At 52.2% G+C, this 22,330-nt stretch overlaps 9 protein-coding genes across 9 annotated transcripts; 5 read left to right on the top strand and 4 right to left on the bottom strand.

Moving 5' to 3' along the window:
* Positions 1-8: 8 nt before the first annotated feature.
* Positions 9-1,129, top strand: QC762_111340 (uncharacterized protein; the record flags this gene model as incomplete). Its single annotated transcript, XM_062885554.1, has 3 exons — positions 9-210; positions 273-527; positions 598-1,129. The coding sequence occupies 3 exons, from the start codon at positions 9-11 to the stop codon at positions 747-749; spliced, it is 609 nt and encodes a 202-aa protein (XP_062748528.1). The 3' UTR covers positions 750-1,129.
* A 996-nt stretch (positions 1,130-2,125) lies between these two features.
* PTC7 (Protein phosphatase 2C 7) lies at positions 2,126-3,427 on the bottom strand (the record flags this gene model as incomplete). Its single annotated transcript, XM_062885553.1, has 1 exon — positions 2,126-3,427. One exon carries the CDS (start codon positions 3,425-3,427, stop codon positions 2,126-2,128), a length of 1,302 nt encoding a protein of 433 aa, XP_062748527.1.
* Positions 3,428-4,149: 722 nt separating this feature from the next.
* Positions 4,150-6,414, top strand: QC762_111325 (uncharacterized protein). The gene is made up of 2 exons (XM_062885552.1): positions 4,150-5,498; positions 5,572-6,414. The coding sequence occupies exons 1-2, from the start codon at positions 5,382-5,384 to the stop codon at positions 6,103-6,105; spliced, it is 651 nt and encodes a 216-aa protein (XP_062748526.1). The 5' UTR covers positions 4,150-5,381; the 3' UTR covers positions 6,106-6,414.
* Positions 6,415-6,977: 563 nt separating this feature from the next.
* Positions 6,978-7,847, bottom strand: QC762_111320 (uncharacterized protein; the record flags this gene model as incomplete). Its single annotated transcript, XM_062885551.1, is given in 3 exon segments — positions 6,978-7,543; positions 7,628-7,727; positions 7,743-7,847. The coding sequence occupies 3 exon segments, from the start codon at positions 7,845-7,847 to the stop codon at positions 6,978-6,980; spliced, it is 771 nt and encodes a 256-aa protein (XP_062748525.1).
* Positions 7,848-7,898: 51 nt separating this feature from the next.
* On the top strand, positions 7,899-12,013 carry ALA1 (Alanine--tRNA ligase). The gene is made up of 3 exons (XM_062882892.1): positions 7,899-8,469; positions 8,836-11,501; positions 11,561-12,013. Exons 1-3 carry the CDS (start codon positions 8,106-8,108, stop codon positions 11,687-11,689), a joined length of 3,159 nt encoding a protein of 1,052 aa, XP_062748524.1. The 5' UTR covers positions 7,899-8,105; the 3' UTR covers positions 11,690-12,013.
* Positions 12,014-12,729: 716 nt separating this feature from the next.
* On the bottom strand, positions 12,730-13,623 carry QC762_111290 (uncharacterized protein; the record flags this gene model as incomplete). Its single annotated transcript, XM_062885550.1, has 3 exons — positions 12,730-12,925; positions 12,994-13,347; positions 13,592-13,623. The coding sequence occupies 3 exons, from the start codon at positions 13,621-13,623 to the stop codon at positions 12,730-12,732; spliced, it is 582 nt and encodes a 193-aa protein (XP_062748523.1).
* A 281-nt stretch (positions 13,624-13,904) lies between these two features.
* QC762_111280 (uncharacterized protein) lies at positions 13,905-15,992 on the top strand. Its single transcript, XM_062885549.1, has 2 exons — positions 13,905-14,552; positions 14,609-15,992. Exons 1-2 carry the CDS (start codon positions 14,187-14,189, stop codon positions 15,815-15,817), a joined length of 1,575 nt encoding a protein of 524 aa, XP_062748522.1. The 5' UTR covers positions 13,905-14,186; the 3' UTR covers positions 15,818-15,992.
* Positions 15,993-17,159: 1,167 nt separating this feature from the next.
* GUP1 (glycerol transporter) lies at positions 17,160-19,722 on the top strand. The gene is made up of 4 exons (XM_062885548.1): positions 17,160-18,376; positions 18,409-19,245; positions 19,323-19,368; positions 19,420-19,722. The coding sequence occupies exons 1-4, from the start codon at positions 17,438-17,440 to the stop codon at positions 19,524-19,526; spliced, it is 1,929 nt and encodes a 642-aa protein (XP_062748521.1). The 5' UTR covers positions 17,160-17,437; the 3' UTR covers positions 19,527-19,722.
* Positions 19,723-19,796: 74 nt separating this feature from the next.
* QC762_111260 (uncharacterized protein) lies at positions 19,797-22,316 on the bottom strand. The gene is made up of 2 exons (XM_062885547.1): positions 21,073-22,316; positions 19,797-20,963 (listed from the first exon to the last, which is right to left on the bottom strand). Exons 1-2 carry the CDS (start codon positions 21,181-21,183, stop codon positions 20,235-20,237), a joined length of 840 nt encoding a protein of 279 aa, XP_062748520.1. The 5' UTR covers positions 21,184-22,316; the 3' UTR covers positions 19,797-20,234.
* Between the last annotated feature and the right edge of the window lie 14 nt (positions 22,317-22,330).

Here is a 22,330-nt window from a genome sequence, read left to right as displayed (position 1 = left end):
CAGTCAAAATGAAGTACTCTTTCGCCACCGTTCTCGCTCTTGCGACCGCCGCTCTCGCCAGGCCCAAGTTCACGAACTCCAACTACGATGTTGTCGTCGGCGAGCCTTTCACTCTCAGGTGGGACTCTGCCGAGGGCAATGTCAAGATTTCGCTCTACAAGGGCACAGCCGGAGATGAGAACAGCTTCAAGCCCGTCGAGGTCCTTACTAGTGAGTATCTTCTGGCTATCGACCGGCACCTGCGAACCATTTGGACTGACTTTCGATATCAGCCACCTCCGGCGCTAGCGGCTCCTTCACCTACACTCCCACCGACAGCTTGAACGGCGACTATGCCTTTGTCATTGAGGACGAGAGCGAGAACCCCCGCAACTTCAGCCCACCTTTCCCTCTTGAGGGTACCGAGGTCGTCACCTCTGCCACCACCTCTGTGACCACCATCACCACCACTGCTGAGTCCTCCACCGAGACCTCCACCGAGTCTTCTACTGAGACTGAGACCTCCACCGAGTCCACCACTGCTACCAGTATGTTCTCCCAACTTCTAGTTTCAAGTATAAACTAGTGTGCTAACCAATCCCCCCTTCCCCCCTTCAGCTCTCGAGACCACCACCACTGCCCCACCCACCAGCACTCGCCGCGCCCAAGAAACCGAGACTGCTCCCCCCAACACCAACAACGGCCAGCGCTTTGCTTCCTCGCTCGCGCTTGTCCTCGGTACTGTTGCCGCCCTTGTCTTCTTTAACTAAGTTGATACCATGAGGGTTGTTGCTGCTGTTTTGAGTTGAGATTTTCTGGCGTTTAACAGTCACCAAAAACTTGGCTAATAATACCCCGGGCTTGTTTGTTTGGGTGGTTGTTGGTTTCTTGTTTTTTTTTTCTTCTTGTCGGGTGTTTTTTGTGAGGGTTTTTTACTTCTCGTACATAGGTTGGTACCTTTTTTTTCGTGAAGGGAGGGCTAGCTGTAATTGGTTAATTGGCTGATGGGAAGGGAGGTGGGTGTTGTCTTCTTGTTTATGATTAACAAAGATGGGGATGATTGGTTTAAGGCGGAGTAGGATAGGGAGGGAGAAGCCAGATGAATGTTAGGATGTAATGGATTATATTTTATGATTAACTTGATGCCTTGTGTGTGCTGATGTGATATGAGATTGGAGATGGGAAAGAGGTGAAGTTGTGAAAAGGTTTGAGACTTGCAGTTGTTAGGGTTGATAGGCGAGGTGTCAAAGTTGACAGATTGGTGAAGCTATGGGTGACACCGCTGCGGTTTAGATGGCCGTTGGGACAGGAGTTGGGGAGTTCGGGGATTGACGAATTGAATTGTTGGAGTCAGGGTTGTTCAACGTGGGTCGGATGGTGGCATATGCCTCTACCCGTTGTTCGGCCGGTTGCTGGTCGGTCGGGTTAGGACGAAGGATGGTGTGAGAGCTAGGTATAGTGACGTTGTGTACGGGGGGACCACATATGCAGATGCAAGTAAGTATGAGGAGCGTTATGCGAGTGACAATGCAGGGAGGACATGTTGTGGCCAATTAGGGGTTTGAATTGAGGGTGAGATAAGCACTGTGTTTACACGACATTTTTCATCCCATGTTTGTGTTTTTGCTGTGTTGGAGGGCCGATGATAAGGCTTGTCGGACCATACCGCTGACGGTGATGACTGACCGTCTGATGTCTGAGTTGTGTAACCTGCTCTGTTTCCTTGAGGGTGTAGTCAGCGGCGATGTCGGAGAACAGAATAACGAAGAGAGTTGCTGCCGCAGAAGGCTTAGAGGCGCCGGATGTAATACCATAAACAAAATGCTAGCTTGCGAACACTAAACAAAAGACACCAATTGTCAGATATCAGGTTATATATATGATTCCCAATTCGGCTCTGAAAGCCAGCCAGCCTTATGTACATAATCTAGAAACTATATACCCCCTCCCCTAAACATCACACGGGGTTGTTTTCTTTTTCAGCCATCAGCAAATAACGCTGGCTTTGATTCCTTTCTGACTGTTTTGATACATGGTTCCCATCTTCGAACCACTTGCACCGCCATCTATCCCAAAAACCGTTTCATGCTCCCAAAATGCAAAATATCATTCGCAACGCCTCCCATATCCTTCCCACCCATATCCCTTACAACTTCGCCTTCACACTCCCCGCCCCACCCTCCTCCTCAACAACAACCACCACCACACAAATATCATCCTCCTTTCCCCCCCTCCAAACCTCATGCGGGTAATACTTCTTCACCTCCTTCGCAAACGGCCCATCCAGCTTCGGATCCACACTCGCAATCTTCGCCTGCCTAACAATCTCCGTAGCCAGCCTCCCCTGCAGCGTCGTCTTCCCCTCAGTCACACTCTTGATATCCTCCTCCACCACACATCCCCTCTCCCCATTAACCCTCCAAACCCCCCTCTCCCTCATAACCGAGCTCACAATCCTCAAAATATCCCCCTCAAATAGATTATCCCACAGCCCATCGCTAGCAAAAACAACCACATCCCCATGCCTCAGCCCATGTCTCGTGACCTCGGCATCCCTAGGCTGATCCATCAACTGCGCGCCCCCAAAAGCCGCCGCCCGCAACAGCATAGAAGGCGGCACAACGCTGAGCTGATACGGCGTGTTAAACGCATGAGTCTGCGGTTCGCTGCTCGCGTGGACGCCCCCCCTTCTGAGAAGTATAAACCCGCTATCCCCCAGATTGGCGACTTCCATCTTCCCGTTGGAGGACAACAAGCCAACAATGGCGGTGCTACCCCCGGCTTTGATGCTCTCATCATGACAGACAGCCTCGTAGCCCCTTTGCATGAGCTCCCGTGCTGTTGACGGCGGGTCGGATGATGATGCGTTGGCGGCCATGTAGTCGCAGAACGCATGGGAGAAGTCGGCTGGGTCGACTCCGCTGTCCATCCACCCTCCTACGCCGTCTGCCACTCCTAGGGCGACTTCTCCGCTGGAGGGGGAGGCACCTAGCTGACTGATGAAAAACGCGTCCTGACCTGATTCTGGCCGGGAGGATTTGGGACGTTTGGGGGATTTGGGTGGTTGGGAGAGGCGGTTGTAGGGGTTGAATTGGAAGAGGTGGGTTTGGGGGTCGAAGGGCCGGGATTTGGCTATGTAGGAGGCTGCGAGGTGGTAGTGATATTTGGTGCTGGGGCATTGTTGTGGAGATGAAGAGGAGGGGCCGAGCATGGTTGCGGGGCAGGTTGAGAAGAGGAGGGCGTTGGTTGGTTTCATTGGGGTTGTTGGTGGTTGCCCTGGGGTGTTGGGCTGTTTTGATGGGGGTTTTTGCTTGCGGGTTGTGAATGTTGAGGCGGCGCGGAGGCTCGATCGGTAGGGGGACGGTGTCGTCGGAGGGGTGAGAAGTCGGAGGGAGGCTGATCGGTAGGGGAGTCGAAGCGCGCGGGTCGCGCTAATTGTCGCGACCATCTTTGGTGGTGGTAGTTGGGGGAAATAACCGGAGATGAACCGAGTCTTTTTTGAATTGGGCGCTGATTCGACAGTGGGTAACAGTAGGAGTAACAATAAGGAAAAAGGGAAGGGTTGATGTTGCTCGTTTATTGTTCAGTGGTGAAATTAGTCTCCGATTCAAAGCCGGTTCGTCAAGGTGCGCTGCTACCCCACCGCCAGGTCTCCAGAGGGGTTGGAGAGAAAGAGAGAGCGAGTTTGGGTGGGCGATACTCTCTTGCTAGAACATCACGAACGGTTTGGTGCGCTGGAGAGTGTGGCTGGCTGGCGGTGTGTTGAAGGTCCGTTCGAGAAAACTAAGGATCCGCCGTCGTGGTGGTGGGAGAGCAAGCTAGCTTGTACGTCGGCTTTGCTGGGGCCGGGCTAGACTGGTCGGTGTTTCGCTTTTTTCTCGTCGGTGCCGATTGAGGCTCTGCGGAGGCGTGTTGACATTATGTCACCCTGCGTTTCCGCACCGAAGACGCCCATCTTGAAATTTGATGCAGCCGCTGTGGAGAATCGGTCGGTCTCGGTCGCCCCCACTCCGATCCGGCGGTTGGAACCGGCATTCAGTGGGTGCGGCCCGTGCTGGCACTGTCGGTTGCCTGCCGGGTAAGCTAGTCCGATTCTGTCACTTACATCTTCTTGATCTCCGATATCTTAAACATTTGATCTTGGTTTGATCATGTCACTCTCCAGGAACACTCCGACTGTTACAGTATTTCACTCAACACGTCTTGGATACCTAGGCGAGTACCGACCTAAAAGTCATCCCGTCCTCCCGCCAGCTTAGGATCAACGCTACTTCTTGCAAGCTCGGTGCCATGCGCTACAGAATCTTGATATTCTTCAGATATCTGGAGTCTCAGGACTAGGCTAATGAAGTCTACTACCTATCACTTATATGAAAGACTAACGGATATGATTACTGAGCATCGGACGGAAGCTTGTCGTCTATCATTTCAATCTTCCATTGACGGACGTCCAGGCTAACCGCTCGTCAAAGAAATACCAATGAGCTACACTGTCCAATACCTAGACAAGTGGCAATGGTTGTCAAGGTTGTGACACCATGACCCTGATGGAGGTAGCCAAAGAATAGCCTTGACAAATTTCGTCCAATATCACGAGAAGGCCTTGACTATATATCCTACCTCATCTTAGCAATCACCGATTGCATCTTGATAGTCCATTGCTTCGCAGTTGACTCTCATTATTCATTTCTTGATTACCGCAGAATATCATGAATAAATCTGCGTCTTCCAAGATTCCATCCTTCGGCCTCCCGGAGAACTGAAACGCCAAAGACAACGATGAAACCCAGTGCTACCCATTCTCATCAGCGCCACTCGCCATCGCGATAAACAAGTGGCTGCCGGCCTTTTTAGCGTTCAACCCGCCCCCAGGGTTCAGGGGACCAGCCGCTAAATAATCCGCGGGGTACAGCGGCAAGCGCGTGCTACCAAGCCGGAAAGAGTGCCCGTTTTCTTGATCGGCAAAGTTGTGGTGGTTTTGTCCGTGATAAGAACACCTTCGAAGAATCTCTCATTCTCGGCGCGGAATCATCGCTTTGGCCTGGGCAGGCTTGGCACAACTGGCCTGCAATCTCCCTTCCGTCTCTCTCTCTCCCTCGCTCGTGCTTTTTCCAGTTCTTTCTTTGTTTATGCGACAGTGCTCCTTCCCTTTCACCTCTGCACATCGAAAGAGTTCAGGCAGACTCATCTGTACAAAACCAACTTGCGACCTTCATCCAGATCGATCAAGTTATCGTCCCCCTCTTTGATCGCATCTATTCATCTCCCGATATAGAAGTCAACCCAGGTGCATCAAATTCATCGCAGCAGCCGCCCAGCCTATCCGAGTTCCTGGAACTCTGGACCTCGGACATTCCCCATCCCATCCCATCCGGTCACCACACACAAAAACAACACAAACAATGGCCATCGCCACGCTTCTACCCAGGCAAACCTACTACTACCGCAACTGCACCCGAGACGAAGATGGCTTTCTCATCAGCGACGAAAACTGCTACATCTCCTTCTGGAACACAAAGGTACGTCCCCTCCCCCCCACCCACCTACAACCCCCACCCTCCCAGTCTAACATCCCCCCCCCTTCTCCCATAGGCCGGCATAATAGTCAAATGGTCCCTCTTCCTCGCCATCCTCCTCTCCCTCACCCTCTACCTCCTAATAGGCTACTTCCACGCCCGGAAACGCGTCCGCTCCGGCCTCCCCCCGCTGGGATACCACCGCTTCCTCGTCAACCGCGCCACCCTCGCCCAAGTCGACCCCCGATATCGATACCCCCAATCCACCTTCACCCCTTACAACCACAACGGGGACGGGTATCAATACTACAACATGCAAGGAATGCCACCACCACCAGTCTACGATCCCAACGCGCCACGGCCGCCGGTTTACGAACCGCCTGCTGGAGTCTCTAAATATGGGGAGGGTAATGGGAATGGGACGACACCACCACCACCGCAGGATAATGGGTATATCTACTCCCCACCACCGGGACCACCACCACCAGCGGTGGTCGCGCCAGTGCCAAGTAGCAGCTTGAATGAGCAGTACGCCCCTCCCCCTGGGCCACCACCATTCACACTACAACCTCAAGGAACGGGGAATACCAACAACCCGTTCAGGAGCTAGAAGAGACGGTATCGGATTGGGAAGGCAGGTAGCAGGGTAGGGTTTTGGAATAGGATGAGGAGTGAGCGTAATTTGTATATATGATTGATCCCCTGGTGGGAAAGGACCACGGAACAGAATAAAGGAGGGAAAGCTTGACCATGTTCAATGCTCAACCTGTGGGCATTAATGGGGTTTCTCGATTGAGAAGGAGAAGGGCGCGGAACGCCAGCAGCTCTCACGAGTAGGGTTCACTCTGGAATTACCTACGTTATAGCATTCATTACAAACATGCCTAAATACACCTAATATTACAAGCAGCGCAAGAGCCTTTTGTTTTCTTCAATCATGTTTCTGTTATTGTGTAGCTAATGGTGTCCTATCAAGAATTGTGAAGGATGCCCGCTATGTAAGATAACGGACTCCTGCCTGATGGGAGCCATGTCCTGTGATACCGGTCCCTAGGTCCGCTTTGTAGAATAAATGCACGCTGCCTGTAAAACACCTCGCTAAATTTTAACCCAAGCCAATATTTGTTGCCGTGTGCCTAGATAGCCACAGAATACCGTGAATGCGCCGTGTGTGTAGGTATGGGAACCTCAAAACCCCTGATAACCTTTGAACCGACCAACCCACGAAACAAACAAAGAAAAAGACGGCCGCCTTGCTGTATTTCAGTCGGGATCCATAGCATCCGAATCACAGTCGAACGATATGACAACCATATCTCAGCGGCCCTTGGTGGGATCCGAAATCTAGCCGAGATCCATCGCAAGTCGATTCTATTCGAGCTCCATTTCGTCTGGATCGTAGTCGAGCTTCACATCATCTGAGCACTAGTCGTGCGCCATGGGATCTGGATCCTAGTCGCGGTGCCGCGTGGCATCTCGATCCTAGTCGAGCTCCATGGCATCTGGATCCTCTGCTGATGACGACGAAGCCTGTGGCGCGGAAAACATGACCGTGCTATCCACTGGAACCTCCCTCATCGCGGCAGCAGCCCTCTCAGCCTCCTGCTTCTCCCTCATCCGTTGTCTCGCCTCGATGATAGCCTTGCGCACGCTGTCTTGCTCTTCCGGTACCGTGATAGAAGAAGGTACCCGGTACAAAACAAGTTGTCTATCGGCCATCTCTTGTGGCGAGGGGGAAGCGAGAATGTTTGGAGGGATGCGGTGGGACTTGAGGTGCTTCTCAATGTCGGGGAGGAAGATGAGTTTCCCGTCGTCAGTCTCATTGTCGGACGAGGAGAGCTCGTCGTCGAGGTTGTAAATGTAGACTTTGTGCTTTGTGTCGTCGAGCTGCATCATGGAGTCATCCATGGGGGTGTGTTTGTGGTGGCCATGGCTACGGCGCTGGGATTGGAGTTGTTGTTGATGATGGATGGCATTGAGATCGGGTAAGGATTGGTTGTGGCTGTCACCTTGTTCAACGGGGACGTAGAGTTTGGGTCCAGAGTGTTCTGTGGAGAAGGGGGCGGGTGTTAGTGGGAGGGCTGGAATGCGACGATGACGTTGAGGGGGACTGTGCACCACACCGTACATACCGAGATTCAGCAGGCTCATGCGCTTGGAGAGGCGCTCGTTGTTCTCTGGGGGAGCATCTGGTTTGCGCTTACGGGAGAGGCGAGATGCCGGTGGTTGTGGTTGTGGTTGTGGTTGTTGTTGAAGCTGAACTTGTTGCTGCTGGAAAGGGTTGTGACTGAGGTATCCATATTGATAGTGGTGGTCCATGCCCACAGCGGGTGGGAAGCTCCCCATCTCCATGATATGGTGGTGGGTGGCCAGTCGCGGCGCAGGGTTTGCCAGCATTTATTTCTCCCTCTTCCCTGTAACTCTGTTTCGCCAATTGCCTTCGGTGAGGTGTCGGAATGCGCGCCAATCAAGGTGGGATTCGGGAACTTTAGGACAGAAGATTGGGAGATTGATTGGGACTGGTTCGAGATAAAGGGAAAAAGCCGATATCGCGGAGAGGTTTTAGAGAGAGAGAAAGAGAGAGAGAGGAAGGTTGTAAAAAAAGGACGGATGGATAAGGCGTTGTGGTTACGGTGGTCTTGCCGCGAGCGGTCCAGGAGCTGGGGCGGCACGCGCTATCAATCGGCTTTTGTGGTGAATTTGAGTCATTGCTCGCGAACCTTCCACCACAAAACCCGTTTGACCCCGCCATCTTCAACACTCTCGAACTTTCGAGCACCCACCTCCGCCCTCCGGACTGCAGCCCCGGCTTCCTACTACGCTGCCTCTGCCTTGTTGGATTACTATCGAACCCGTCATCATCTCCCTTCGCACCTCAAACGCCTACACCACACAATGACGGAACCCCAGTGGACAGGCCCCCGCGTCCGGGAGACGTTTTTGAAGTTCTTTGAAGAGCGGGGCCACACCATCGGTATGTGATATCGATACACTATTACCCCTCCATGCACGCTGTAACGAAATATGCTGGCTGCTGGTTACACACGCCGAAGGATAATCACAGCAAAGAGGCCCTTATTCAAAGCTGGATATTTCTCTATTTCTCTGCTCAAAGAGAGTTGCATGTCTTGCAGAAAACAATCACAATGATTATAGTAGTGGTCCAACAAGTCTCATCAGTCTTATCATAACCACCAAGATCAAGTTGACCTTGGTGGGGTTGATATCGCCACACACTTTTGCAAAAAATCATCCTTCGAGCCATGTTTCGCACCAGCTATGCGCTTCAATCTAGTCTAGCTTCTCTTCTACAACAGCCTGTGCTAACCTCACACCTCAGTCCCATCGTCGTCGGTCGTGCCTCACAATGACCCGACGCTGCTCTTCATCAACTCGGGCATGGCCCAGTTCAAGCCTCTGTTCCTGGGAACAGTAGGCAAGACTGAGCCCATGGCTGCGCTCAAGCGTGCTGCCGACACACAAAAGTGCATCCGTGCCGGTGGAAAGCACAACGACCTTGACGATGTAGGCAAGGATTCCTACCATCACACCTTCTTCGAGATGCTTGGCAACTGGTCGTTTGGCGACTACTTCAAGAAGGAGGCTATTGGGTGGACATGGGAGTTGCTCACCAAGGTGTACGGTCTCGACCCTAATCGCCTCTATGTGACCTACTTCGAGGGCAATGAAGCCATGGGCCTGGAACCAGATCTCGAGGCCAAGCAGCTCTGGCTCGACCAAGGAGTACCGGAGGACCACATCCTTCCCGGCAACATGAAGGACAATTTCTGGGAAATGGGCGACCAAGGGCCATGCGGGCCGTGCTCCGAGGTTCACTACGACAAGGTTGGTGGGAGAAATGCTGCGCATCTCGTCAACCAGGACGACCCTCTCGTGGTAGAGATCTGGAACAACGTCTTCATGCAATACGACAGGCAAAAGGACAGGAGCCTCAAGCCTCTCCCCGCAAAGCACATTGATACCGGTATGGGTTTTGAGCGTCTGGTATCTGCCCTCCAGCACAAGTCTTCCAACTATGATACCGATGTTTTCGCCCCTCTGTTCGCCAAGATCGTCGAAGTCAGCGGTTCCCGCCCATACAGTGACAAGTACGGCAAGGACGACGTCGATGGTGTCGATACCGCGCTCCGTGTTGTTGCCGACCACATTCGTCTCCTCTCCTTCTCCATCGCTGATGGTGCTGTTCCCGGCAACATTGGCCGCGGTTACGTCGTTCGCCGTGTTCTCCGCAGAGGTGTCCGCTACGCCAGGAAGTACCTCAATGCCAACATTGGTTCTTTCTTCTCCCAGATTCTTCCTGCTTTGGTCGAACAGATGGGCGAGCAATTTCCCGAGCTCAAGAAGAAGGAGGCCGATATCAAAGAAATCCTTGATGAGGAGGAGGTTGCTTTCGCTGTTACCCTCGACCGTGGTGAGGCCATGTTTGAGAAGTATGCCGCTGCTGCGACCAAGGCTGGCGAGAAGAAGCTTTCCGGTGCCGATGTTTGGCGTCTGTACGATACCTTTGGTTTCCCAGTGGATCTCACCAAGTTGATGGCCGAGGAGCGCGGCCTTACCATCGACGAGGAGGAGGTCAAGGTTGCCCAGGAGAAGGCTCGCGAGGCCTCCAAGGCGGTCAAGGAAGCCGTCACCACCTTCCCTAAGCTCACAGTTCATCACATTTCCGAGTTGGAGAATGACCGGAACATCCCCCGGACGGACTCGGAGGCCAAATACTCTGCGCAGAGCAGCGAAGGTAAAATCCAGCTCATCTTCAACGGTTCCGAGTTTATCGAGAACAGCAAGGATGTGCCACCAAAGACGCCCCTGGGCATCATCCTCGACAAGACCAACTTCTACGCTGAATCCGGTGGTCAGGTTGCCGACACTGGTCGGATCATCATTGACGATGAAGCTGAGTTCAAGGTCCTCGATACTCAAGAATTCGGTGGTTACGTCGTTCACTCCGGTTTCCTTGAGTACGGCAACTTGAAGGCTGGTGATGTCGTCAAGTGCGAATTTGACGAGCTCCGTCGCCAACCCATCCGCAACAACCACACCGGCACTCACGTCCTCAACCATGCCCTGAGAGAAGTGCTTGGCGATACGGTCAACCAGGCCGGCTCGCTCGTCGATCAGGACAAGCTGCGCTTCGATTTCAGCCACAAGACGCAGGTGACACTGCCCGAGATCAAGCGCATTGAGGAGCTCTCCAACGCCGATATCCGCAAGAACCTCAAGGTGTACGCCAAGGATGTTACCCTGGCCGAGGCTAGAGAAATCAACGGCCTTCGTGCCGTCTTTGGTGAGACGTACCCTGACCCTGTCAGAGTGGTGTCCGTCGGTGCCTCTGTTGAGGAGATGCTCAAGGACCCCAAGAACCCTGAGTGGCGCCAGTTCAGCGTTGAGTTCTGCGGTGGTACTCACGTTGACGCCACTGGCCTCATCAAGGACCTGATCATTGTTGAGGAAAGCGGTATTGCCAAGGGTATCAGACGTATCGTCGCCTACACGGGCGCCGGTGCCCACCAGGCTCAGCAAGACGCCAAGGACTTCAGCGACAGACTCGATCACATCGCTGCCTTGGAGTTTGGCCCCGAGAAGGTTTCGTTGGTCAAGGCTGCGTCCGTCGATCTCGATGCTCTCGTCATCTCCGTCTTGACCAAGGAAGAGTTGCGTAAGAAGTTTGCCGTCATTCAGAAGTCAGTCCTTGACGAGCAAAAGAAGAGGCAAAAGGCTGAGAGCGGGACTGCTCTGTCTACCGTTCAAAAGTTCTTTGCCGATGAGAAGAACAAGGACGCCAAGGCGTTCGTTGGGCACTTGCCCATCTCTGCCAACGCCAAGGCCATCTCTGAGGTGATGACTTACTACAAGAGCAAGGACAAGGCGAAGAGTGTGTATCTGTTTGCTGGAAGCAAGGATGAGGCTGTCGTACATGGTGTTTATGTCGGTACCGACTTGAAGGGTGTTACCGCTGAGCAGTGGACTGCTGCTGTTACCGAGATTGTGAGTTTGCCCCGAGTATAAATGACCAACAAAAGACAAAAGCTAATGAGATCGAGTAGATTGGGGGTAAGACGGGCGGTAAGGAGCCCAGTCGCCAGGGTGCTGGTTCCAACCCTGAGAAGCTTGATGAGGCCGTCACCAAGGCTCAACAATGGTTGGAGGAGAAGATGAAGGAGCTTAGCCTTTGAGACTGTTGCTTTCAAAGTGAAATAATCAATGAGCCAACGGGATCGGCATGGCGTGTGGTGTTGGTAGTTTTGAAATCATGATAAAAGTATCTAAAAGCCTTGCTCTATAGATTCCCTCTATGACCGTATACTTTTTTCTTCTGCTTTCTGGATTCTTCTATGTACAATAGGCATTGTCAAGTTCATATTTCTGGCTGAAGGCTGTGTTGCAATTGCTGACTATGGCAAGCAAAAGAGGTCCATCTCAGGTTTACTTCTCTCACCTCCCTAACATCAGGTTTATATGGAAGAGAAGATAGAAAGCAAAAAAGAACTAAAACACACAACACTGAGGATTCCAAAGTGGTCACCCATCTGAGTACTAGCTCGGCATTCAAAGGTGAGGAGAATATACTTCTAAGATGCGGTTACAGGATGCTTGTCACAGTCTTGGTTTCTTGGTCTTACTTAAAAGGTCCGATATGTGCTGTGAAGCATGCTATTCCCATGAAGAACGAGTAGGTGTACGTTTGACTGGTTATTCTCAAGTTGGATTCTCCGGACATTTCTGCTGAGGTTTGATGCTGTTGTTTGATGCTGTTGTTTGATGCTGTTGTTTGATGCTGTTGTTGAAAGGGGCGATGTTGAACAAAGAAACTAGCTCTCCTGTGAGCTCAAGATGGATACCGCAACCGTCACACAACAGAGAAAAACTTTGCCACGCTAGGCGTCGCCGTTCCCTGCAAGTGGAAAGGCAAGGATGTGTGGAAATCCGGCACCTCCTTGCCGTAAAACAAGGGATGCAGGCCGTTTTCCGGAAGATGGCGGAGCGGAGGGATGGCTACGACTTCATACACCCGGTGCGCCCGTGGAAGGACTGGCAGGATTTGAGGAGAGCGGCGTGCTGCAGAGGTTATTGAGCAGATAATGGGGGAGCTCTAGCAAAATCTAAGTTCAGAAGCTGAAATAACTGAAGGATTCATCCAACTATATTTTGAACGGTTTCTGGTCCCCGGTTTCTCGTTCACTTTTGCACCACTCGGCCCTGGTCTGTTGCCCGCTCAGATAGAAGCCTCACTGTGAGGAGCATCAAATCTATCTATCTCGTCCGACCACGGGATGCCATCCTGCGCTCCGATATTCATGATGGTCATTGCCGCAACTTTGTTTGCACGAACGACGGCGCTTCTGATGTCCCAAGTCCCTTTGGCCTTTTGGCGTAGGTAGTCTGAGGAACAAGCCCCGGTAAAGGTATCCCTGTTCCTATTAGCGCTCGTACAGAACAACTGGAGGCAGCTCAGTGCCTGTAAGGGTTCCAGCGTTTCCCTGCTCCGGTGGTGTCCTTGACGACAACGCCATACGCAGAGCAGTGAGCGCTGCCATCGGCATTGGCGTAGAACGCGCCCTTGGCGGCCAGCGTGATGACCACATTCTTCACGCCACGGTCTAGAAACTCGTTTGCGATGGTCGACCAACTGTCTTGGTTGACCTCGTCCCTATCCCGGCCCGACATGATGGCTGCTTTCGATTCGTTGACAAGCAAGTGCGTGAGGTGCCGGTAGAAGCACTTGCCGACGGGGGTTGCAGGCGCCGCGTTGAGACAAAAGTCGATGCCATTCTGATCACCCTCTGACAGCAATTGTTTCCCAAACACAACAAATTCCAAGGGGAGCACGAGGCTCTCAGGAAGCCAAGGTTACCTTCAGGATCTGTATGATTGGTTGGCTTAGTGTCGATGGACAATCTTGTACACGAATCTGGCTCAGGGGTAAATAGGGGCTACTGAAGCTGTGTCAGCAAAAGGTGGAGCGAATTCTTTTCTTGTGAGAGCCGTGCGATTCAGGGTTAGTTCATTTTGCCTGCGTTTCATTAGACAGTCTATCTTGACGTGTGATCTTCCAACCAACTTACCTATTTGCTTACTCGGTGCGGCTGGCGCATGCTGGAGAGCACATGGGTGCCTTTGCCTTTTGTCCTCCGAGATATAAGAGTCACACTGGGGGAGAAGGCTGCGGGTGCTGTCTGGTTGTGTCACTGATGATGAGTAATGAATGTCTCGGCACCTGAACATGGTCATATGTGATGGTTTATGTGGAAAACAGCCATCATCATGCTCTTCAAAAGCCGCGACATTGTTTTGAAGATATTCAAAGACACAAAAGAACTCGGGAGGCTTGGCAGAACGTCACAGTGCGTGTTAACTCCGATCTTCAGTGGGTGGCCCAAGCTTGCTTATCGCGCCGGCCGGAACTCTTATCCCCATCCGCTCGCCGAATGACACAACCTCCTCCTCGTAAATATGCACATCACCGCTTTCGTTGAATCGATGACTGTTTGAATTATTTTGCGGTGAACGAGCCCGTCTTTAGTTTGAGTTACCTATTTATTACAAGATTGGATTCTCTTCCGGTTGCATTTTCCTCAGTTCAACCGACCAAGTCGTCGACATCACAATCGCCACACGGACGGACCTCTCGGCATTTGCAAGTCTCACTCATCATCACATTTGTTGAACAAAATGGAATCTTCAGAGACAAACCCTGATCTTGAGTCGTTTAGGGAGCAGTGGAGGGCTGAGGTCAGGGCTAGACATCAGCAGTCACACCGCCCCCGTCAGCATCAACATGCTACGGCTGGACCATCGACGGGGTCGAGGAAGCCGCCTCCTCCTACGAAGAAGCCGATCGCCAAGGAGTATGAGGAGGATTATGTGCCTACAAAGGTGTTTGATGAACCCGGACAGCCGGCCACAATTACAGGAGTTGCCGCTGTGCCCACTAAGAAGGAGCCAATCACCGCTCTCGAGCATTATGAGAAGGCTGTGGAAAGGGAGGCGGCGGGGAATTTGGGGGATAGTTTGAGGCTGTATAGAAAGGCGTTTAGGGTATGTCTTGCTCCTCCTACACTCTAACTGGAACTGACTGCTGACCCAACATTCAGATGGATGACCAAGTCGATCAAAACTACAAAGCGAAGCACTTCCCCAGGGCGAAATTTCCCCAAAAGATGGCAGCACCAAAGTCGGGGGATTCCTCTACGGCTGCGGCACCGGGGGATGCAAAAGCCGATCAGCCTCAGACTATGAAGGAGCTCATCGCCAGTTTTGCGGGTTTGACTATTGAGCCGGTGCCGCCAGAAATCGAGGGCATGCCTCAGCCTCCCTGCCCGATTTCGAACCTGCCTGATGAGATACTTGTTCACATCCTCCATGACGTTGCTGTCGCGGATGTGGGTGACTTTGTTCGTCTGGCGCAGGTATGCAAGCGACTTGCGTTTTTGGTCGTGACGGAGGATAGGATATGGCGGCGGATTTGTTTGGGGGTGGAGTTTGGTTTTGGGGGGATGCACTACCACTGGCAGAGGCAGATCACTTGGGAGCCGCTTGCCGAGGAGGATCTCGAGCGGGAGGCGGCTGAGGAGGCGGCTGCTGCGGAGGCGTTTACGCAGAGCAGCGGTGCGACTTCGCCAACGGAGACTGAACAAGAAGATGGTTTTGTTGTGCCAGTTTTTGACCTGGAGAAACGGGCGGAGAAGTTGGCTGATGAATCGACAGCCAATACGCTGGCGTTTTTCAACAGCCTTTACCGGTCGAGTTGGCAACGGATGTTCCGTCTTCGTCCGAGGTTGAGGTTTAATGGGTGTTATATCAGCACTGTGAACTACGTCCGGAGCGGGATGGCTAATTCGAACAGTATCACTTGGGGGGCGCCGATTCATGTCGTGACGTACTACCGGTACCTACGATTTTTCCGGGACGGGACTTGTTTGTCACTGTTGACTACAGCGGAACCAAACGAGGTGGTTCACCACCTTACCCGCGAGACTTATGCCTCCCACCATTCAGGGCATGTGATGGAGTCAGCACTAAAGGGGAGGTGGAGGTTGGCGAGGGCGGGGGATAACCCGGGGGCTAGTCTGAGCGAGGTTGAAGGGGATGTGATGGTGGAGACGGAGGGAGTGAGTAAGTATGTGTACAGGTTGGATCTGACGCTGAAGAGCACGGGGAAGGGGGCGAGGAATAATAAGTTGGCTTGGAGGGGGTTTTATAGCTGGAATAGGCTGACGGATGATTGGGCTGAGTTTACGCTGAGGAATGATAAGCCTTTTTTCTTTTCGAGGGTGAGGAGTTATGGGGTTATGGGGGCGTAGAGGGATGGGGAGACGGGGTGGTGTAAATAGCATGGTTGATGAGTATATGAAGGGAAGAATGAATGAAATTATTTGGTTGAAAGGCCTTGTTGCTGTAGGGGTGGAGTAAGTGATTGTTGGTGGCTTTGAGGTGCAGGAAAAGGAGCTGATGTGACTAACGATACCTAACTGTGCTGGTGCATAATAAAGATGTGGGAGCGTGTCCGGGCTGTGTGAAGGAAAAAAGGAACAGCGCTCAGCGAACGTTTTGAACACGATCGTATTAGCAGAGCAGTCTTCAAAATCGACACAAAACACACCCCGGTATTTGGTCGTGCTACTTGGCCATAAACCAAATGCAAGGAACGATAGTAATTGGGCAGGAAACGAAGGCTATATGGCGGGGCGGGGGTGCTCTTAAGCCCGAAGCAAAGACTCGAGGGCCAAAAAAATGGACAGATGATGATCGGTCGACGTTTCGAACCCATCGACTTGACATTGGGGTTCTAGTGGGAAGAGCAAAACATTCTCTACATGGGGTTAAAGGATGCATCGTCGTAAACAACTGCGCCTTTTAACCCTATGCAGAGAATACCTTCTTGTTTGAGATAGGGGACTGTATCCTTCGCGTTCTTCCTCCGGCATACGCTGGTCATGATACTGATGCAGAAAAAGAAAAAGAAACGAGTCTGCGCTCGAACTCCCGACGGTTTGAGGTGAGATTCCAAGCAAAATACTTCTCGTATCTGGTTCACGATCACGTCAGAGACCACATGGCCACCGGCCATCGCGCGATATGATTGTGAATCAGACACGAGGAGCAATTGTTGACGCAGAAAACCGAGGTTATATACTGCCGCTTCAACTTTCACACATGCTCTTGCACTGCTTGGGGCACTCACTTCTTGGGCTTCGGGTGTAGCAAAGCCAGCTCATGAACCTTCCAACACTAAACACTTTTGGGTGCTCAACTTTATATCCCACATAACCAACAAAATAACAAATCCCAGCTTGAAGTTATTCACCACTCCGACCCATACATCCACTTCCACAGCTGCCCAGTTCAAAACATCGCAACATTTGCCCACCAACACCGACCAAAAACATTTTTCCCGACCTCAACAGTCCAAAACACCAAAATATCCCAGATATTTTCACATTTTTTTTTTCGCGCCGCCTGTTCCATAACAACCTCACCATCACCAAAACAAAAAAGGGGCTCAGGGGCAACATCAAGAAAGGGGTCAAAAAGTGGTCAGTGCGCCCACAGCTCAACACAGCCGGCGGCAACCGACCCCACAAACCGTAACACAACGGCTGGACCGCGGTTCCACTGTTGGCGGGCTCCAGCTGACACCATCAACCGCGCCCCTGTGAACAGACACGGAGCCGGGCAACTCGAGACGAATGTCCTCTGACCACCCATTTCTCGACACTTTTTACCTTAACCGACTACAGCCACTCTTTTTTCTTTTGAAAAATCCATCAATCTTCTTCAGCACAGTCGTTTACTTTAGTTGCCATTGGCATTTTACGCCTTTGAGATTCCGAATCAAAGGGTGGAAATGATATAACCACCACCTCCATCCCCCTTCACCACTCGACGACAACAAACGATCCCCTCCAACCGTGACCGCAACCATGGCGCCGAACGGCGGCAGCGGCAGCGGCACCGGCCCGCTGGCCCTCCTCCGAAACATCTACACCCTCGACACCCTCGACACCCGCTTCACCACCCCCTCGGGCGTCCCCTACCGCCCCCTCGAAGCCCGTTCCCCCGATAAACGACGGGACTCAACCTCCCCCAAACCCCCCACCAATGGAGCCTCACCCCCCAAGTGGAAAACCCCTGAATTCTACCTCTATTACCTCGTCTTCCTCCTCGCCGTCCCCTCCATGTTCTACGTCGCCTACTCCGTCTCCCGCCCCTCGGACCCCCGCTACCCCAAGTTCGAGCGTTTTCTGTCAGAAGGCTGGATCCTAGGCCGCAAAATCGACAATTCAGACGCCCAATACAGAACATTCAGGCGGAACCTCCCCGCCATGGCTGCATTGTTACTTTTTCACCCTTTACTCAGGAGAGTGTACAACATGGTCACCACAAGGGGTGACGTAAAAGAAAACAGTGCCGAAGGGGTGGAAATGCGGTTTCGTCAGCGGACATCGTTTGATTTTGTGTTTGCGCTGGTTTTTTTGGTGATTTTGCATGGTTTCTCGGCGATCAAGGTGTTGGTGATACTGGCGGGGAATTATGCGATTGCGAAGGGGTTGCCGAGGAGGTATGTGCCGGTTGGGACGTGGGTTTTTAATATATGTACCTTGTTTGCGAATGAGGTTTGTTCGGGGTATAGGTTTGGGTATGTTGCCCGATTGGTGACGGGCACGTTGGGGATTGACAGGAAGAATATGGTTGTTGACCTGCCGGCGGTGGTGAGGTTGGGGGAGTGGATGGATGGGTTTGGGGGGTTGATGGGGAGGTGGGAGATTTTGTTCAATATCACGGTTTTGAGGCTGGTTAGTTTTAGTTTGGATTATTACTGGAGTTTGGATGGTAGGAGTACGGTGGGGGGGGTGGTTGAGGTATGTTTTGTTCGTTGTGTTCACCCTGTTAGAGAGATGCTGACACGCATAAGAAGAAGAACCTCGACCTGTCCAACCTCTCTGAGCGAGACCGGATTGCCCTGCCGGCTCAAAAGGGTGATTACAGCTTCAGGAACTATGTCGGGTATGCGGTTTATGCGCCGCTGTATCTGACGGGTCCGATTATTACGTTCAACGATTACATCTCGCAGTCGCGGTACCGATCAGCGACGATTTCTTCGGCACGAACGTGGAAGTATGCGGTTCGGTTTCTGCTGGTGCTGCTCTGCATGGAGCTGGTGCTTCACTACGACTATGTCGGCGCGATAAGCAAGTCACGCCCTGAATGGTCGACTTACACGCCCGCTCAGATCTCTCTGTTGTCATACTTCAACCTGCACATCGTCTGGCTTAAGCTCCTCCTTCCCTGGAGATTCTTTCGACTCTGGTCGTTAGTTGATGGGATTGATCCACCGGAGAACATGCTGAGGTGCATGTCGAATAATTACTCGGCCTTGTCGTTTTGGCGGGGGTGGCATAGGAGTTATTATCGGTGGCTGCTGCGGTATATTTATATTCCGCTGGGGGGGTCAAGCTTCAGGTCTTTGGGGCAGGGGGTGAGGACGGTGGTGACGTATTTGGTTGTTTTTACGTTTGTGGCGCTGTGGCATGACATCAAGCTGAATTTGCTGATTTGGGGGTGGTTGGTGGTGTTGTTTTTTATACCGGAGATTGTGGCGGGACTGGTGGTGAGGAAGGAAGATTTTAAAGGAAGGGAGAGGACTTATAGGTGGCTTTGTGGGTTGGGGGGGGTGGGCAATGTGCTGATGATGATTTCGGCGAATTTGGTGGGGTTTGCGGTTGGGTTGGTGAGTACTTTGTTGTGATTTTGTTTGGGATGATAGAGGGGATGCTAACTGATGTGTGTGTGTGTGTGTGTGTGTAGGATGGGCTCAAGGCGATTATCAGTGGGGTTTTTAGGGATTATTCTGGTATGTGACACACGTTATGATGGGGAAATGGGATGCTGACAAAAGATATAGGACTGGTGTTTTTGGTCACGGCGTGTACGGCGCTGTTTGTGGGGATACAGGTCATGTTTGAGATTAGGCAGGGGGAGCTGAGACGGGGGATCAACTTGAAGTGTTGATTGAGGACGCGTCACAAGGGGGAGTGGGTCGTTCAAAAGTATAGCGTTGTTGTAATTCCCGGATGAGGTTTTGGTTTGTGTATACAAAGCTGGTCTTGAATTGGAGGCTGTAAGATATTGACATATTTGACATGAACAGGTGCCAGTTTGAATGCTCACCGAGCGTGGGAAACTACGACCTTGTGATATCGTACAAAGAGAACAAGTTTTGCCCTGGGTGCTCGGTCAAGTCAAGCCCGGCACTTACCCACGTCATGCACGTACACAACAGCCAGCCTGCTCGTTACACCGTAACGGCGTCGGAAATTGGTTCCGAGATATATCAATGTCTAGCCCACCCTTGTTGTGCTGTGCAAGTGCTCACCAGCCACATGCTGTACTCTCACCCCCTCCGAGCACATCACAAACATATGACAAGGCTGCAGTCCTCAACAACAACTCATTCCTGTCGTAAATAAATTACCACACATTGATATCTAACTCATGTCCACCCAGGGATCATACACATATATGCAACACACAAAAGAGGGTATCTCCCGTTTTCCTTCCCCATACCATCACACACGCAGTAACAATCAAAACGCCTTCAATGATGGAGAAAGAGACCGATAACGACCAAACACCCCCCGTTCCCAGACCAGCCAAGAAGAGAGACATGAAAGGATGGCTAGAAACCCTTTTTCTAGCCTAGGTAACCATACCTCAAGATTACACATCCTCCCTCAAAGCAATAGCCTCCTTCCCCCCAATCTCCCTCTCCACCAACCCCTTCTCCCTCTTCACCCCCGCAAACTTGCCCTCCATCCCCAGTTTCGTCTCAGCAACCCATTTTCTCAGCCTGATTAACCCCCAAGCAACCCCAAACAAAATCACACACCCAATCGCGATCCCAAAGACATACACCGCCACCCACCCCTTCTGCTTCTCCGGGTCCAAGAAATCATAGGTGTAAAACCCCTTGGTCGCCTCCGTCACATAGGCCAGCGCCAGATACAGCGCCAGCACAAAAATCAGCCACAGGATGTGCAGCGGCGGCGGGGTGTCGGTTCTCGGGATGACAATCTCAAAAAAGGCAAACACGCTGTTCAGCGCGTGCTGCGAGATGTTGGACCAGCCTTCATAGGCGAGTTTGTACCAACGGCCGTCGAACAAACGGGCCCAGTAGACAATAGTGACAACAAAAGGGTAGACGACAATGGTGGTGTAAAAGGCCGAGTGGAGCGCCTGCAAGAATCGAGGGAAGCGGTCGAGCAAGGGGCGGCCGGTGCGGGCGTAGGTGAAGGTGTGGATGGCGGCGAACAAAAAGTAAAAGGCTATGCCCCAGTAGGTGAGCGAGGTGAAGTAGCTGAATTGGGCTTGGGAGGCGCCGCAGTGGTTGGGCGAGTTGATGCACTGGTAGGCGAGGACGAAGATGAGGGTTGTGAAGGCGTAGAGGGACTATTAAATCGAAGTGGAATTGCGAGTCAGTTTGATCCATGCGTGTCCGGGATGGAAGCTGTAGATTTCGTGGGGAAAATGCTGGGGAAAACGTGGGAACTTAACTTACAATGAGCGCACGGCAAAAGAAGAGGGCCCAGGGAGATAGAATCCACGAGCTTTCGAACCGATGGGACGGATCCCAGAGGTCGGTGCCGAACTTGAAGGGATTGCGAGCCATGGGGTTTTTTTTTTTGGCGGCTGCGGCAGAGGTGAGTAGGATCAGGCTAGAGGTGAAGCTTGCCTGCAGGTTAGGTTGCAGATCAGGTGCCGGACGGTAGATGCAGAGAAGAAAGGAAGAAAAAAAAAAAACGACAACGAAACACAAAACAAGAATGGCAACCTGGAACTCAGGGTCTTCGATTTGCAAGGCTGAGTGTAAAGACTCCGTGTCTTGGCGGGTTATGCGCACGAAGGAGCGAAGGAAGGAGCCAACAACTGCCGTGAGGTGGCAGGAAGTCTGTCTCGGTCAGCTGGAACCACCAACGATAACGTAGCCCACAGCCCACAACCCACAGGCCACGCCGCCGTAGGGTAGGTAGCGTTTCTTGGGAGGTGGAAAAGGCCCATTTCTCCCGTCGGGGTTGCCCATGCCGATGACGTTCCTTTGTTCTCACGATAACGTCTGCTAGCGCTTCCTTTGCCCGGGGAATCCATTTCGGATACAGCTGATGGTCAGCCTACATCTTCCTTGTCAGCATCGTAAGCCACCACTCTTGCGTTCAAGGTACAACGCTGCAATGAAAAGCAGTGCTGAGCGGTGTTGGACCTTATAGCAAAGCCCGAGTTGGGAGCTGACTGGTTGGAATGACTTGTCGAATGAATAAGGTAATATCGACGCCTCGTGGAAGCATATGTGCAGCGAGTGGCATCCAGTGACCAATGAATCAAGCTGGCACTAGACACAGATGGCTTCGTGGACGTGGTGGCTTGCTGATCATCACCACCGGGAGCGGGAGCGGGAGCGGAATTAGAGTTTGGGAGGTCATGATGCTTTCTCTGAGAGAGTTGGGACGATGGGAGAATGGTCAAGGTTGAAGTTCTCCATGAGATCAAAGCTGGGGATCCCTTTCCATTTCACAAGATGCTCGCCGCACGCACAGACATAGCCGAGCAGAAGCGATTTATTACGGCTAATCGATCAACACGTGCTGGAAAGGGGAAGCTGCAGATGGCCTGCAGGTTCCATCCATGTATTGATTTTTTGGCCAGTTCAGGTCCGTGTGTGTGCAGGAAGGTCACATGTAGAGAGATAACCAGGCCGTTGAGTCAACATGTTCGTCTCTAGAGCAGCTATCGCCAGTTTTCTTCATGGTGTTGTAGATTTA

This window comes from Podospora pseudocomata (assembly GCF_035222375.1).
Source record: "Podospora pseudocomata strain CBS 415.72m chromosome 1 map unlocalized CBS415.72m_1, whole genome shotgun sequence".
Lineage (NCBI taxonomy): Eukaryota > Fungi > Ascomycota > Sordariomycetes > Sordariales > Podosporaceae > Podospora > Podospora pseudocomata.
The sequence above is the reverse complement of the archived record's forward strand: the minus strand, read 5'-3'. Positions and strand labels throughout refer to the sequence as shown.